This window comes from Triturus cristatus, chromosome 12, assembly GCF_964204655.1.
Source record: "Triturus cristatus chromosome 12, aTriCri1.1, whole genome shotgun sequence".
NCBI classification, from domain to species: Eukaryota; Metazoa; Chordata; class Amphibia; order Caudata; family Salamandridae; genus Triturus; species Triturus cristatus.
The window spans coordinates 849,953,456-849,971,487 of NC_140595.1; the positions used below are offsets into that span (position 1 = coordinate 849,953,456).

At 46.3% G+C, this 18,032-nt stretch overlaps 1 protein-coding gene across 1 annotated transcript in view; it reads left to right on the forward strand.

The window, feature by feature from the left end:
* LOC146783071 (rheacalcin-1-like) overlaps positions 1–6,687 on the forward strand; it is a 185,895-nt gene extending 179,208 nt beyond the window's left edge. Inside the window, exon 5 of the mRNA XM_085637270.1 lies at positions 6,599–6,687. Within this exon, the coding sequence (XP_085493396.1) occupies positions 6,599–6,669 (71 nt within the window). The 3' untranslated portion in view covers positions 6,670–6,687. The remainder of the gene's footprint in view (positions 1–6,598) is intronic.
* The last annotated feature ends 11,345 nt before the right edge of the window (positions 6,688–18,032 follow it).

The window sequence follows — 18,032 nt, forward strand, 5'->3', positions numbered from 1 at the left end:
GTGACGCATCTATACAGATGCATCACTTTCTTGTAAATCTGCCCCGAAGTCCAAATGGTAACCCCCTTTCTTGTCAACCCACACTAGAACCTTATACTCCAGATTGAATAAAGTGCCCTGTGCCACAAACTCCTCCAACCCCTTTACCTAACGTTCACAAAACACTAATTAATTCTTTTACCTAGTAGAGCTGCAGACGGTATTTCGATATATACGTGCCTTCCTCCGTGATTCAAAAAAATCATGAACTTCCCTCCTACATGGATCTCTTAAAACCTGAAAGCTCACGTGTCCCCCCATTACACCCTGAATCAGAAATATCACATGACCTCTTTTAGCCCATGCTTGCACCCTGGAAATATGGACTACCATTCCCATAATGCACTGACCCTGTCTCTCGCAAACTGTGAATCCGATTAAACGAAAAGCAAACTGAAACACATGATAATAAACAACAAAGTAAATCTATCCTGAGCATGTGCATGTAAATGACATATGAATTATCTGTCAAAATAAATGTAATCTTGCAAAAAAGCATTACAGTGCCGTGCTTTAAATCCATCGCATTAGGCCAAACAAAGCTCATAGTCTGTAAATAGTCCATACTCCTTCCTCTCCATGTAAAACATATGTGCAGTTCACATGTGATGCTCCATTCACAAGTCACTCAAAATTGTTTGATGTCATGCTGTCTCTGAAGTGATACTTTACGATGACACTGTTTTCTTCAACAAGCAATAATCCAACAGGGCGCGACATCGAATTAGGACAGTAGTAAAATTGCAAAGCAAGTGTAGAAGAACATTGTTGGATGTAGCATACTTTGTCGTGGTTTCCCCTGACCTTTGGCTTTCTGACCTCCTGTTTTGACTGTGTGCTGAATTTCGTTTTTGCTGACTTTAGGACTTTAGCATTTCTTTCAATAGTGACCAGTACTAATGTCCATTTGCTCTGTGTCTAAACTGTAAGGGCATTTGGTTTCTCCATGATTGGTATGTTTGATTTACTGAGCAGTCCCTAGTACAGTGCACTACATGTGGCCAAGGCCTGTAAACCAAATGTACCAGTGGGCATGCAGCATTGATTGTGCCACCCATATGAGGAACCCTTCAAAGATATCTCAGGGCTGCCATTGCAGTGTCTGTGTGCAGCTTAAATTGCCATCTCGACCTGACAAGTTAACATACTTTTCAGGCCTAAACCTTTCTTTTTATTACACATAGGTCTACCCTAGAGTAGGCCCTGGACAGTCCCTGGGCAGGGTGCAGTGTACTTAAAAGGTAGGACATGTACTTTTCTGTTTTACATGTCCTGGTAGTGAAATACCCTTACATTTGTATTTCACTGCTGCAAGGCCGTATTCCCTCACATGCTCCATCGCGGTTGAACTGAACGTTTGGATTTGCCCAGGTCAAGAGTGACCAGATGGTGCCCCAGTTAGAGCTATTGATTTCTAAGCACTACATTTTTGATTTAATCTTGCAAAACTTGCATCTTGACTTGTGTATGTTAGATTTGTATTGTTTTGGTCTTGTTTTACTCAGATAAATATTGGCCATTTTACCAAACTGATGTGGAGTATTTTCTTTTTTACTGTGTTCCTGTGGGTGTGTGCATAAATACTTTACACATTGTCTCTTAATCTAGCCTGACTGCACTGTGCCAAGCTAATGGGGGTGAGCATTGGTAAACGTTTAGGGCACCATTACTAAAGTCCGCCCACCACCGCAACGGAACATGGGACCGACCGCCGAAATTGCGGTGGTCCCGCTAGGTAAATTAGGATGCGCCCGCCACACTGGCGGGCGCATCTTTGACTTCAACATTGCGGCGGGCGGTGCTGTTTGCAGCACCCACCGCAATGTTGAAGCCGATGCTGTGCATTGCCATGCACAACGTAACAGGCACCGCGCGGTGCCTGCCACCTTGTGCATGTCAATGATGGGGGGTACCATGGGTATCCCCAGTGCAGCTACCCACCCCACCACCCCCGCAGTGATTTCCCGTGGGGCTCTTTGTCCGAGGTCTTTTGATTTGGTTGCAGTAATAATGAGTGGAGAAAAACATGAATGTACGGTGGTGCAGTGAGTGGTTAAAATTGTCTATGGGGTACAGAAGACGGTTTAATAAGCTGGTCCCCTTGACAAGAATAAAAACAAATGAACGCTGTCGTAGGAACAAATGAGCCTTGACAGCTCAAAATATGTGGACATGTTTCATGACTTGTGTCCCAACTGGTTCTTAGGTAATTTGTCAGGACCAAATAGATGACGCTTACACTACACCTGATTGGGAATGGTGTATTTTGAATAAATGTGACCAATCGATATCTATTGTCAACTATACCTGCTACAGTACAAGACATCGGAAATCCTACACTATTAGAGTATCTAAGTCTCCAGAAGTTTTTGAAAATTATGAGGAGTTTAAACTGATTTAATGGATAAAGTTTGGATTTTCTCTTCCCATATTGGCTTTTTTAACCCGTTCCCTGCTCATGACGGAACCACTCCGTCATGAGCCACGGGCGCCGTGTGCTCATGACGGAGTGGTTCTGTCATGCTGCGGCCGTTGGCGGCCGCTCCGCCCATGCGGCACTGATTCCCCGCCTGTGCGGGCGATCAATGCAAGTGGGTGGAGTCATGGCGGAACCACGCCGTCATGAGCACAGCTCGCCCGTGACTCATGACGGCGTGGTTCCGTCATGAGCATGGCGGCGCCGCGCTCACCCCGCACCCCCCCAGCGCCGGCCGCGGTGGAATTCGTGCCGCGGCGAAGGGGTTGAAGTAGAGGGTCTTAGTAAATCAGCCTTTTACCTGAGAATTTTCACTTTGGCCTTTGCATCCTTGTTTATTTCGGACTTTATTTACCCTTCCTCGTTCCCTTATTTTTCCTTTCTTTTAACCTTATTTCCTCTTCCTCTTCCTCTTTCCGTTATTCCCCTTTGTCTTACCCTTATTTCTCCTTATTTCCCCTTCCCCTTTCCCTTATTCCCTTCCTCTTTTCCTTATTGCCTGTTCATTTTTACTTCTTTTCCCTTTGCTATTTCCGCTTACTCATTCCCTTAGTTCCTCTTTGGCTTGCCCTTACTTCCCCTTTCTCTTTCCCTTATTTCCTCTTCTTGTTTTCCTTATTCCTCCTTTCTCTTTTCCTTATTTCCACTTCCTCTTTTCCATATTTCATCTTCTTCTTTTTCTTATAACCTCTTCCTCATTCTATTATTTCTACTTCCTCTTTCCCATTTTTCCCCTTAATATTTTCCTTATTTCCCCTTTTCTCTTTTCTTTATTCCCTCTTCTTCTTTCCAATCTTTACCCTTCTTCTTTTCCTTATTTCTATTTCCTCTTCCTCTTTCCCATATTTCACCTTCCTCTTTCCTTTATTCCCCCTTTGTCTTTGTCTTATTTCTACTTCCTCTTTCCCTTATTGCTCCTTTCTTTTTCTCTTCCTGTTTCTGTTATTCTCCTTTCCCTTTCCCTTATTTCTACTTACTTATTTCCTCTTCCTGTTACTCCTATTCCCTCTTCCTGATTCCCTTATTTCCCCTTCCTCTTTTCAATTTTTCCTTTTTCCCATATTTATACTTCCTCTTTCCCCTAGTTCTACTTTCATTTTCCCTTATTTCCGCTATCTCTTTCCCATATTTCTATTTCCTCTCTCCCTTTTTTCCTCTTGCTTTTTCCCTTACTCCTTTATCTTTTCTTTATTTCTATTTCTTCTTTCCCATATTTCCTCTTCCTGTTTCTTTTATTCCCTCTTCTTGTTTGCCATATTTCTATTTCCTCTTTCCTTCATTTCCGCTTCCTATTTCTCTCATTCCCTCTTCCTGTTTCCTTATTTCCTCTTCTTCTTTTCCTGATTTCCTCTTTCTCATTCGGTTATTTCTACTTCCTCTTTCCCTTATTTCTCCTTACTATTTTCCTCAATTCCCTTTTTCTCTTTCCTTTATTTCCTCTTCTTCTTTCCTTTCTTTCCCCTTCCTCTTTTCCTTATTTCTATTTCTCTTTCCTTTTCCTCTTATTTCGTCTTCTCCATATGTAACTTTCCACTTTCCTTTATTTCCCTTTGTCTTTCTCTTTCTTTATTTCTAATTCCTCTCTCCCTTATTTCCTCTTCCTGTTTCTCCTGTTCCCTCTTCCTGATTTCCTTATTCCTCCTTTTTCTTTTCCTTATTTCCCTGCCTCTTTTCCTTATTTCATCTTCTTCTTTTTCTTATTTCCTGTTCCTCCTTCCCATATTTCTACTCCTTTTCCCTTATTTTTCCTTTTTCTTTCCCTTATTCCCACTTCCTCTTTCTTTATTTCTATTTCTTCTTTCCCATATTTCCTCTTCCTGTTTCTTTTATTCCCTCTTCTTGTTTGCCATATTTCTATTTCCTCTTTCCTTCATTTCCGCTTCCTATTTCTCTCATTCCCTCTTCCTGTTTCCTTATTTCCTCTTCTTCTTTTCCTGATTTCCTCTTTCTCATTCGGTTATTTCTACTTCCTCTTTCCCTTATTTCTCCTTACTATTTTCCTCAATTCCCTTTTTCTCTTTCCTTTATTTCCTCTTCTTCTTTCCTTTCTTTCCCCTTCCTCTTTTCCTTATTTCTATTTCTCTTTCCTTTTCCTCTTATTTCGTCTTCTCCATATGTAACTTTCCACTTTCCTTTATTTCCCTTTGTCTTTCTCTTTCTTTATTTCTAATTCCTCTCTCCCTTATTTCCTCTTCCTGTTTCTCCTGTTCCCTCTTCCTGATTTCCTTATTCCTCCTTTTTCTTTTCCTTATTTCCCTGCCTCTTTTCCTTATTTCATCTTCTTCTTTTTCTTATTTCCTGTTCCTCCTTCCCATATTTCTACTCCTTTTCCCTTATTTTTCCTTTTTCTTTCCCTTATTCCCACTTCCTCTTTCTTTATTTCTTCTTCGTCTTTCCCTTATTCCCTCTTTATACTTCCTCTTTCTCTTAGTTCTCTTTTCATTTTCCCCTTATTTCTGGTTTCTCTTTCCCATATTTCTAATTCCTCTTTTCCTTACTTCCTCTTGCTTTTTCTCTCATTCCTTCTTCCTGGTTCCCATATTCCTCCTTTTTTCTTTTCCTTATTTACCCATCCTCTTTTCCTGTTTCCTTTATTCTCCCTTTCTCCCTTATTTCCTCTTTCTCTTATTTCCACATTATTTTTCTCTTTTTCTATTTCCTCTTTCTCTTATTTCCTCTTTCCCTTATTCCTACTTCCCCCTTCTTTATTTCGCCTTCCTCTTTCCATTGTTCCCTCTTCCTGTTTATTTCTGCTTCCTCTTTCCCTTATTTCCTCTTCCTGTTTCTCTTATTCTCTCTTCCTGTTTCTTTTAGTCCTTCTTTCTCCTTTGCTTATTTACTCATCCTCTTTTCCTGTTTCCTTTATTCTCCCTTTCTCTTTCCCTTATTTCCCCTTCCTCTTTTCATTTTTTCCTTTTCCACATATTTATTCTTCCTCTTTCCCTCAGTTCCCCTTTCATTTTCCATTATGTCCTCTTTCTCTTTTTCATATTGCTACTTTCTCTTGCCCTTATTTCCTCTTGCTTTTTCCCTCATTCCCTCTTTCTCTTTCCTGTATTTCTACATCCTCTTTTCCGGTGCACCACCTAAAGACATGTTTTCCTCTGCCCCCCAATCTATGATATGGCGTAGAGGCCAAGTGATTCCCCCATTTGGATGGGACCAACCCCCAGGCAAATGAGGGGCCGCCAAAGCATCTCGGGCACTTTCTGTAATGCAAAAGTGCCTGGGGCTCTCAAAGCAGCATACATGCCTGTTGTGCCCCTCTGGTACTTTCTGAAATAGAGCCCCTGGTGTTTAGAAGAAGGATTGGCTTCAATATCTGAGCTTTGGCACCTCGTCTATTTTGAATGTCCACTTCCTGGTTTTTATCTGACAACCTAATGCATTCTGGGTACTGTAGCCATGGGATTCTGCCATTGAAATAACTGAATTGAAATTTCTGCAATTTTTTTTTATTTATAACAGAAAAACGTAGGATTACAAACATGGTGTTCTGATGTCCTTGAGGAAGATGGAAACCTCAGTGTTCCAGGGTGTGTGAAAAATGCACAAAGTGTGTGCAATAGAGAGATAATAAAGTCTGGCTCAGACCTGCTGCTGAGTACAGCCCTTCCAAGACTTCAAGCACGTCCCCTGCTGGACGCTGACAGTAGGGTCCCCTCCCTGAGAGACTATGACAGATCAGTTCTCAGCTCCTGTTTAGTGACGGGAGGGGGAGGGGTGTTCACTGTAAGAATGTTGAGTTCTATAATTAGTGTTTGATTGTTTTCTTTGCTGGTCTGACTTGCACAAAATGTTTTACAAGCTCATAATGATTGTAAAATGAAAATTTGCATTTGGCCTTTGTCATACAAAACCTGAAACTACTTATGACAAATGTAAACACTGCAGGATGTTATATTTCTAATGCAAATATATGCATGTGTTTTCATGTTCGTAGCAGCTGGTCCCAACAGTTTGCAATGTATGGCATAAAATGTTAGATTGTGGCAGGGTCTTGGTATCAAGGATCAGGTTAATGTTCACGTAGAGCTGCACCGCGAGGTGAATGCACTGAATTCCTTCTTTTTTCTTTCCCAGGACACATCACCTGGAACGACTACAGCAATAATTACAGATTTCAGTACATCTGCAAGAAGGATCTATCATGAAACCAGCTTCATTTCAAATATCAGTGCTGTGAAAGAAGCAGGATGCTTTATTAGTGTTTCTGAGAGCTTTGTAGGTGTGTGTTCACTGCTTAGAGGCTTTGTTCATTTCTAATCAATAATCAACAGGTTGGGACCTTATATGAATCTATTGGAATTAGCATCTGCCCTACCTTGTATGTCCACGCCGAAGCATCCTTGATGTCCTGCTTGCGGCGGTGCCTTCACATCCATCATTCAGTGGTGCAATAAAGCTTGTTGCAAGTGATGTATTCTTATTTCTCAAACATTGGAGTACCATGCTGCCCATTACAGCCGTGGGGGCGCACCCTGTCCACGACAGACACAGCCACGTTAGTTAAAGAGGTGAGACACAGGCAGGCAGTGTCGAGAGTCTCAGGTGAGACTGCGCTACAGGAGCAGCTGCGATGCGGGTGAAGAGGAAGGTGACCTTGTCGGGGCTCCAAACCTTCTTCAGTGATCCCCTCTTACTCTGTGCTTCCCAACTTCAGGGGAGTGTTCAGTGCCTGCTGCGCCTGCTGCGCCTGCTGCACCTGCTGTACCTGCTGAGCCTGTTGTGCCTGCTGAGCCTGCTGTGCCTGCTGAGCCTGCTGCTCCTGCCGTACCTGTTGCACCTGCAGTGCCTGTTTACTCTGCTGTGCCTGCTGTACCTGCTCTGCTTGCTGTACCTGCTGCACCTGGTGTGCCTGCTGCACCAGCTGTGCCTGCTGTACCTGCTGACCCTGCAGTGCCTGCTGTATTTGCTGAACCTGCAGCAATTGCTGCGCCTTCTGTACTTGATATACCTGCTGAGCTCGGCTATTCCTGCTGTACTTGCAGCACCTGCTGTGCCTGCTGTGCCTGCTGTGTCTGCTTCACCTGCTCTGCATGCTGTTTCTGCTGTGCCTGCTGAGCCTACTATTTCTGCTCAGTCTCCATTGTCTCTGTGCTTGCTGTGCCTACAGTACCTGCAGTTCCTGCTGTACATGCTGTGCATGCTGTGCCTGCTGTGCATTCTGGGTTTGCTGCGCATGCTGTACCTTCTCTATCTGCTCTGCATGCTGTGTCTGCTCTGCATGCTGTTCATGCTGTGCCTGCTGTGCTTGCTCTGCCGTCTGTACCTGATATACCTGCTAAGCCCAGCTGTACCTGCTCTACCTGCTGTGCCTGCTCTACCTGCTGTGCTGCCTGTACCTGTTGACAGGTTGCTGCTCCTCCTTGTATGATTGCTCTCTTCGGAAGTTGAGCCAGACTGTTTCTGAAGGTTTGCTCCTTGTGGTAGACTGGTCGCCGGGGACAAGATCCCGATCCTTGAAATCCTGTTCCCTTCCCCGATGGATTGTAGAGAAGACCTCCAGGTCCTACTGTGACCAGATCTCTGGTATTGCCTGGTGAAACAGGTTATGTCTGATTGCACAGTGCCCATGAGTGACAGCTCCTCCTGTCTCCTTCAGACACTGCAGCCTTCTATCCAGCTGCTTGGATGTTTACGGGGATGTGATTGTGCGTTTTGACTGCTCCCTTTGCCAGGTGAAGGGCATATTGGAGTCAAAATACACAACTTTGTGGGGATCCTCAGAGCCTTTCAAAGGGGTAGAATGGGGAGCAGGGGGCAGTAAAGAATGTTCATTCTATCAAGGACTGCCCATCAACCCCAAATCTCTGCGAAGGGATCCCAATGAGTGCCTTGGGACCCTTACGGGTGAGCAGTCACGCTTAACAAACGATGATTGATTGATTGATTGTGACCCCCTTTCAGTGTTTGAAATGTCGATGCAGGTATCAAGCGTTACCATCATCATCATCCGATATTCTATACACCTGACACATGACCCACCATGGAGCAGGCTCAGCATCGCATCTTCATGGACCGATGGAAGGAAATGCGCAGAAGCTGAGCCTCTTCTCCATGCTCATATCCACATTAAAACCTGGATACCAACAGTACATTCAATAGCATCATGTCCCACTACTGAGGGCGTTACCGGTTGTTAAACACCCTCTACCCCTCCACTGTCTTTACTACACTTCCCAACGTCTCTCTGTTAGTATAAAACAATTTTATTTTCCTATATGGCATTATCATGAATTTGATCAATATTTCAATGCGGTGTCAGCACCTTCTCCAGTGGATGGAAATTTGTTTGTACATCAGAAGCAATATTGATGCAGAGATTAATTTATTGTCTGCTATCAAGATAGCCCAGAGAGATGAATATGCATGAAGGACATAATTGAAGTAAATTATCTTTACAGGGTTAGACGTTGATTACGAGGGGTAGGATGGACTATGGGAGGGGCTTTCTCCTGTCACCCCACATTGAAGTGGGGATCTGGGAGGTGGTCAAATGGGAAAAACCCATCGCTCGGATCGCTGGCGTTGAGGAAGGTGGAGATACAAGAGATGGCAGGAGCATTCTTCTCTGTCCTCTCTCCTTATCCCTGACTCAGTAAGACCCGAAGGATCGGAGAGTGAGGTTGGAAGGGAGAGGCTGGGAACAGGGATGGGATGTAAAGAGAGAATATGAGGGAAGGAGGGAGGAGGGAGAGGGAGAGTGAGTCACAATTGCCCCTTACATGAACCACAATCCAGGTCTGATGTCAGCAGTGGAAGAATAAATCAACCAATAAATACACTGTGAGAATGAAATGCTTCTTGGTGAGAAAAACAGGAATAGGGAGGAATCAATTGAATTACAAAGTTATATCGACATCAAAGCAATCAAATCAAGAGCAAAGGGCTGAACAAATTACCACTAAAAGTGGATGGCAATTCACTGGAAACCATAGGTCACCATCAGACAGCTAAAGATGTCTTAAGCCAAGACCTAAAAATACCTGGCGCAGAAGAGACACATGCCTGATGTCTTGAGCAGAAAGATGGAGGACCTTGCCGCTCCCCCCTTCCACAGCTCCACTGACAGCTGTAGGTCCCCGAATACTGAGACTAGGAGTGGGTGTAATTGGCGTAATTAGTTCTAGCGTAATTTGCGCAAAATTACTCCAATTTATAAGTTATTGTGTGTGAAGCATAATCCCGCATATAGCCCTGCTTTCTCCAAAATGCCCTGAGGGTGCATTTTGTGCAAAGAAACTAGCACTAAATGCTACAGGACACGCAGAGCAGTGACCAGTGGCCACTTGCTCTCTCTTGGTCCATTGGTGCTGTGCTCCTGTGGTAGGATTGTTGCTCCGAGCTCCTCTTTATTGTGCATGCTGGTGTAATTGCGCAATTTTCGTCATTTACATCACACGAAAAATGCATAATTACTTCCCTCAAGAATATCATGATGTCAAAAATATTGTGGATAGAAATATCAAAGTTTGTATATAATATCATTTTTAGGGCTTATTAATTATGTTTTTGTAGTATTTATTTTGTGTTATATGTTAATTTTTGTGTTAAATATTGTTTTGATTTTATGTCATTTGCAAAATATAAATACTTTGAGTATTAATTAGATTTTATATATAATTGTATGTTTTACTATTATATTAAAGGGAGTGTTGGGTTTATAGGGAAAAAGTTTGAGGAGATTTTTAAAATACGTTTTCATAAAAAAAAAAAAATGCTGTGTGAGCAATAGTATGATATTTTGGTAATTATATATTTAATATTTTTATTTTATGGGAACATATTTGTTACAACTAATTGATGTTTAAAAAATATTAACATTTCTTTTTTTGTAATATTTATTTATACTTTAAAAAAAATGTATTTAATTGTTTTGATACATTTTATAGATAATGTATTAAACATATTACAATTTATATTTTTTAATTTACGTTGACAGTATTTTAGATATTTATTTTTAATTAATATTAATATTTTATTGCAAAATTCTAACTTTAGGGTGCCAATTCCAATCCTGTAAAACCCGTGTACGAATGGTCGTACGGAGCGTATTCTCCGTATGGCTCGTACCAGGGAAATCCACCGTACAAACCAGCAAGTACGATTCGTACAGAAATACCATTTCCGTAAGAATCGTAAAAAACACCGTACGGCTAAAAAAATACCTACTATTCTGATCCTGGACAGCGCGTACGCAACGTCCGTACGGAGTCAGGCAGCGTTTTACGGACCAGCAAGTACGATTCGTCCCTACGTCATTCCGCACAGCTATATTTTTACGGTAGCTAAAAAAAGCCAGAAACCTGAGCCCGATGCGAAAAAGAAGCCCCGGTATGGGACGGACAGACATGGACCCCATCCTACGTGTCATCCCGGCCCTCTTAGCCTATGACCTGGTGCACCGAACCCGACGCACATGCCGCAGAAGGTGAGAACAACACCCAGGGGTCAAGGGGGGTGAGGGGCAGGAAACATACCCCCTACCCAAATTAAAACCTACAATAATGAGGACATACATTACCTCCAGGGTCTGGTCACTTCGGGGGACGTGTCCACCAATCCCTGCGTACTGCAACAACGGAAGTGGACGTGTACGCGTACCCCTACGGCAACACTACAATTGTGATACGCACCGTACTCACACATCCATAGTGTGGGTACGGTGCGTATCACAATTGTAGTGGTGCCGTAGGAGTACGCGTGGTATGGACCCTACACACGCTCTCAGAGCGTGTGTACGGTGCGTATCACGATTGTAGTGATGCCGTAGAAGTACGCGTGGTACGGACCCTACACACGCCCTCAGAGCGTGTATACGGTGGTATCACGATTGTAGTGGTGCCGTACGACGCGTACTCCTACGGCACCACTACTATAGTGATACGGACCGTACCCACACATTCATAGCATGGGTACGGGCCGTATCACTATTGGATTGTGGCCGTAGGGGTATGCGTGGTACGGACCGTACACACGCTCTCAAAACGTGTGTACGGTGCGTATCAAGATTGTAGTGGTGCCGTACCACGCGTACTCCTACGGCACCACTACTATAGTGATACAGACCGTACCCACACATTCATAGCGTGGGTACAGGCCGTATCACTATTGGATTGTGGCCGTAGGGGTACGCATGGTACGGAATGTGCACACGCTCCTAGAGCGTGTGTACGGTGCGTATCACGATTGTAGTGGTGCCGTACCACGCGTACTCCTACGGCACCACTACTATAGTGATACGGACCGTACCCACACATTCATAGCGTGGGTACGGGCTGTATCACTATTGGATTGTGGCCGTAGGGGTACGCGTGGTACGGACCGTACACACGCTCTCAGAGCGTGTGTACGGTGCGTATCACGATTGTAGTGGTGCCGTACCACGCGTACTCCTACGGCACCACTACCGTATCACTATTGTATTGGGGCCGTAGAGGTAAACGTGGTATGGACCGTACACACCCTATAAATGCGGGGGTACGGTCCGTATCACCCGTACCCCTACGGCACCAGTACATTTTGGATACAAGGCATACACATGCCACGAATGTTGGCTTATGGCCGGGTGTAGCATATTACCAGTATATTGGGGTGTGTGTATGCCCAGGACAGCAGTGTACTGCACCAAGGGTGCGGGTGGGTGGCTGCATAGGATTCCCAGCAGTGGACAGACATGTGAGGGGTGGGTGCAGAGGAATACCAGCAGTGGACAGAGACATGGGGTGGGTGCCTATCACTCCCAGCAGTGGACAGAGACATGGGGGTGGGTGCCTATCACTCACAGCAGTGGACAGAGACATGGGGGTGGGTGCCTATCACTCCCAGCAATGGACAGAGACATGGGGGTGGGTGCCTATCACTCCCAGTAGTGGACAGAGACATGGGGGTGAGTGCAGAGGAATACCAGTAGCGGACAGAGACATGTGAGGGGTGGGTGCAGAGGAATACCAGCACTTGACAGAGACATGTGAGGGGTGGGTGCAGAGGAATAACAGCAGTGGACAGAGATGTGAGGGGTGGGTGCAGAGGAATACCAGCAGTGGACAGAGATATGTGAGGGGTGGGTGCAGAGGAATACCATCAGTGGACAGAGACATGGGGGTGGGTGCCTATCACCCCCAGCAGTGGACAGAGACATGGGGGTGGGTGCAGAGGAATACCAGCAGTGGACAGAGACATGGGGGTGGGTGCCTATCACTCCCAGCAGTGGACAGAGACATGGGGGTGGGTGAAGAGGAATACCAGCAGTGGCCAGAGACATGTGAGGGGTGGGTGCAGAGGAATACCAGCAGTGGACAGAGACATCGGAGGGGTGGGTGCAGAGGAATACCAGCAGTGGACAGAGACATGTGAGGGGTGGGTGCAGAGAAATACCAGCAGTGGACAGAGACATGGGAGGGGTGGGTGCAGAGGAATACCAGCAGTGGACAGAGACATGTGAGGGGTGGGTGCAGAGGAATACCAGCAGTGGACAGAGACATGTGAGGGGTGGGTGTAGAGGAATACCAGCAGTGGACAGAGACATGGGGTTGGGTGCCTATCACTCCCAGCAGTGGACAGAGACATGGGGGTGGGTGCAGAGGAATACCAGCAGTGGCCAGAGACATGTGAGGGGTGGGTGCAGAGGAATACCAGCAGTGGACAGAGACATGGGAGGGGTGGGTGCAGAGGAATACCAGCAGTGGACAGAGACATGTGAGGGATGGGTGCAGAGGAATACCAGCAGTGGACAGAGACATGTGAGAGGTGGGTGCAGAGGAATACCAGCAGTGGACAGAGACATGTGAGAGGTAGGTGCAGAGGAATACCAGCAGTGGCCAGAGACATGTGAGGGGTGTGTGCAGAGGAATACCAGCAGTGGGCAGAGACATGGGGGTGGGTGCCTATCGCTCCCAGCAGACAGAGACATGGGGTTGGGTGCCTTTCACTCCCAGCAGTGGAGAGAGACATGGGGGTGGGTGCAGAGGAATACCAGCAGTGGACAGAGACATGGGGGTGTGTACATCATTATCAGATGACCACAACTCCATGGGTGTATGTACGCATCCCTAATTTTTGACTATGATGATAGTGCCATAACAACACATCACTGACAGCAGTGTCCCACTCCCAGGAGGATGGATGTCTTTCCCCCACTGCATGACACACCACATGTGGGTGTGAGGACAAATCACACATGCATACCCACCCCTGGCGGATGCAGCACAATACACACACTGAGATCATGCCACAAGACTGTATAGTCATTTCAATGCCTACTAAACTAAGAGAGCCAAAGGGAACACACACTGTCACGCACATCCCAGGACTGATAGGAATGTACAGGTGCTGGGACAGCCACGAAGATGTTGTCTCTCATGGAAGGAATAGGGTGGAGTTCCCACAGATACAATGCCCACAATTGTGAGTCAGGTGCCCAAATACCCTGCAGAATAAGTACCATATGTGTGCTAGGCTGGGATTACACACATGCATAGTGCTGAAAAGGGAGAATTTCGCCATGAAGGTATTTCAACATACTGAATACACAAGTACAGTGACTAGCAAGTATGGCACAGACAATGCAGCCGGAGACATTGCTGAGCAGGCAGGGCCATAGTTGAAGGGATCCGTCACCAACAAAGGAAATGTAGACACAGGTCAGCACAACAATTGTGCAACTCTCTGCAGGGAAGATGTCAGGTGCCACAGAGGAAGGAACACTCCTTGGTACAATGTCTTCAAACACAAATAACACACACGACCAAAGATTCTTTGCAGAGACCTTGTGATGGCACGCAGATACCATGGTCCACCTAACCTGACCGTCACACTAGAATATTTCTCAGAAACATAACACATTACCACAACACCAGCTCCTGGAGGATCAGCACCAACATCAATACCTGAAATGCAATAGTGTTCAAAGTAAAAAGAAAATGTTTTATTCAGCATAAAACAAATTTTGGAAAGAACACTATATACAAAGGCCAATGGCCAGTCCATAATAGAAGACCTTGGGAGGACACATGGGCACGCGTCTCCCCTAGCTTGCCTGCACAGTGGAACCCTCAGGTTCGCCGACGGGGGGGGGCATCATGTGTGGAAGGACCAGGTACCACAGGGACAGGAGGTGTAAGGGTAGGTGTGGTGGGTGCAGGGCTGGACGCCTCCACCACAGGGGGTGGGGCAGCGCCAAAGGTGGAGGGGAGCTCGACGCTGCACACTTCTGACCGCAGCAACATCTGTTGGTCAGACCTCGTTGCTGACATGCCCTCCATGAACGACACCATCTATGTCAGCAGTCTGGTGTGGCCATGGAGGACATTCAGCATCGATGTCTGCCCAACCTGCAACTGCCGCTGAATGTCCACAGACTCTGCAGTGAGGGCAGCAGGGGTGACAGGGGCAGGGAGTGCGGTGCCTGTCCCAAAGGAGACATGGTGGTGCCCTGCACGGACAGAAGGGACCGGAGCAACTGGGAGGGCGGTGATGGGAATGGAGGAGGCGGGGACAGATGTTGGGCTGCTGCCAGGTGTTGTAGCAGCCTCCGCCCCCTCGATGAGGTCAGCCTCGGACCCGTCAGCGTCGTAGTTGGTCTCGCCTCCAGACAGGTCCTCCGACTGACTCCCCTCGCCCTCCGTGCCACTTGCTCCCGCAGACTCGCCAGCACTGGTGGCACCGGTGCTGGATCCCTCCTCCAGGTCCGTGCAGGTGTCTCCCTCGGTTTCCTCCGATGATGCTGTGGGCAAGGTGAAGATACAGAAAAAAATCAGTCACCTGTATACATCTGACACATGAGTCCAAACAAAATAGGTCACAGTGCATATCAGGCAATGCATCATGAGTAACATCTAGATTACTCCGCACATATGTAAGCCCTGTACTCCCCAGTTGGTTGACGCACCATGCCACTTGGAAACAAGGAAAAATAGGACACATCAGCCAAAAACTTGAATGAGAAATATACTGAGAAGCTAGTGTCTGGGAACAGTTGAGCACAACAATACTATGAAGTCATGCCACCTCTTGTTTACCTGGAAAGAAACAGTATTGGTGCACCCAATGCTAAATAACAGACCTCAATGCTAAAGGTGTCCCCACACTCAGAGACCTGTAAGTACTTTGGAAACCCAAACGAAATACATTTTGATCCCTTGAGAATCACACCACTTTACACCATCGACATGTTTAGAATGTGTGAATGTGCCACTTTGTGAACAGAACACACATGTGCCTGTATAAAAGAAGACTCAAAAGGAGGTGCACACAAAACTACATTTACACAATCATTGTATAAGCTGCCAGCCTTATTTAAAGAAGCCACTGTTAGAAAGAAATGGTGTTTCAGAAAGTACATATACATGGGCCCACGGCGGTCTGGATGACTTGACACTTGTAAGTTGGTATCACCAACAACCAAGGACTTACCCAAATTCCACCACACTGTGGGAACATTGATATGTATAATCTGAAAAACAGTCTTATTCGAACTGTGCCTTTCTTTAAAATGTGCCAGCGTGTTCCCTGAAAGTGTAAAGGTGGTTTCTTGTGCACTTCCTTGGGAGACAACTGTCATGCAGGCACATTATTGTCCTTCACAACAAAACATCAAACTCAAGCATTGAAAACATGAAGACATGTTGACAAGTGTAGTGAGTGCCAAGGTACAATACTTTTTGACTAACAACTTGAATTATGCCACTTGTCACATGGCCATCCGTACCATGATGACTAAGTTGGCAACACATCTGACCCACTGCCTGTCATGTGGAGTGGCACACATGTCCAAACACAGGTCAATGCATGAGCTAATGGGCCTGCAATTGTGTTGGAAAAAGGCATACCTGCACTGAGGAGACACCCTCATGGCAAGCCAGAATGTCCACACAGATGTCAGCACACAAAGACAAAACTACGTAGCATCTGGACCACACACTGATGCCAAAAATGTATGAGCAGGAATTGTGTATTTAAACTATTGACACATGCTGCAAAGCACAAACATTAAACCCTGCACAACATGACTGGGTCACTGCATGTTGAGTCTCTGTCCAGCCAATTATCACACACAGGTCAGACCTGGCAAGGAGACATAAGATTTGGCCATGTAGGCCTCGCACGTACAAACCCCCCATACCTGAGACAATGTGATTGAGACAGATCAAGAAGTGACACCTCTTAATCAGGGTTTACCAAAATGTGCAGCAAGAATTACCAAATGTACTCCACATCACCTCGTGAGGCTGCCAACGCATATTTGTGACAAACAACCATCAACAGATTGTTGTGAACAGACACACAGGCACTGCCAGATGTGAGTATGCACAAGCCAAATGGGGTCTCCCTGTCCAGTGGACACATGTAGCACACATTCGATAAATACAAATGAGGGCAGGGAACAATGCCACAGACGCCAACCTATGATGAACACACAGAGAATGGGCACAGTGTTGGATGACACACATGATTACGAGGCAAGCGTGTCTCAGGGGACTGTAGTGGGCACACTGCTCCAAGGTCCTGGAATGATCTGGCACTATGCATATCTCCCACTCATGCACATCATGTCTGAGGCCTCAACATCGGTCATGCATGCTGCAAGTGTGTTCATTTGAAATCTCAAACTCCTATGTTGAGACTCAGCATCAGTGGCAACAAATATGGACCCCCAACTGACTGAACAGGACAGGGCACAGGCAAGGTACCAACATATGTCACAGACCACCCTGAAAGCAATGTGCACTTGGAATAACTGGCAGCCTAGATGACCATGTGCAATAGTGATTACACTCAGACCAGGGAACACATGTCAAGGAGGGAAAGAGAGGAATACGAGCACCGGTTGACTTGGGGGAACAGAATATGCACTGCACATGTAAACCCTGGCAGTGTATCCAGGCGACAGAGCACTTCCAAAAGCTGGTGACACACAACAAACACACCTGTACCTACCCCCTCCTTGCTGCTGTCTCTCCTGGATCTGCCTATCCATGTCAGGGAAGACCACCGCCAGGACACGCCTCATCTGGTGGGTCAGGCGTCGGCGCACGCCGTGGGGGCGTGGAGGTGAGAGCCCCAGCTGGACCCGGGCGATCCTCCGGGTCCAGCACCGGATGTCCTGCCACCGTTTTCAGACTTGGGCTAGGCGCCGACTGCGACCCTCTGCCGATCTCGCGGCCCTGACGGCCCGCTTCCAGATCTCCCCCTTCTGGTAGGCAGTTACCTGTGGGGATGACAAAGTGAGACAACATCACTACACCTGCTCCATGTCACAGAGACACATATTTGAACGTCTTTGATATGTTGAACAGGGCATAGGATGCTGCCAAGGAATAGCATCTTTGTCATATGGACATTGGCCTCTATGGAAGCCCCAATGCACTACATGGCATTGAAAGTACACAGGCGGCATGAGGGGTGCGACACACTCCCTGATCATGGCACACACTGTGCATCACAAGCAACACCAGGCTGATGGACAGCACCTCAAAGCAGTTACATGCCCCAGGCCACTGACGCAATCTCAGCA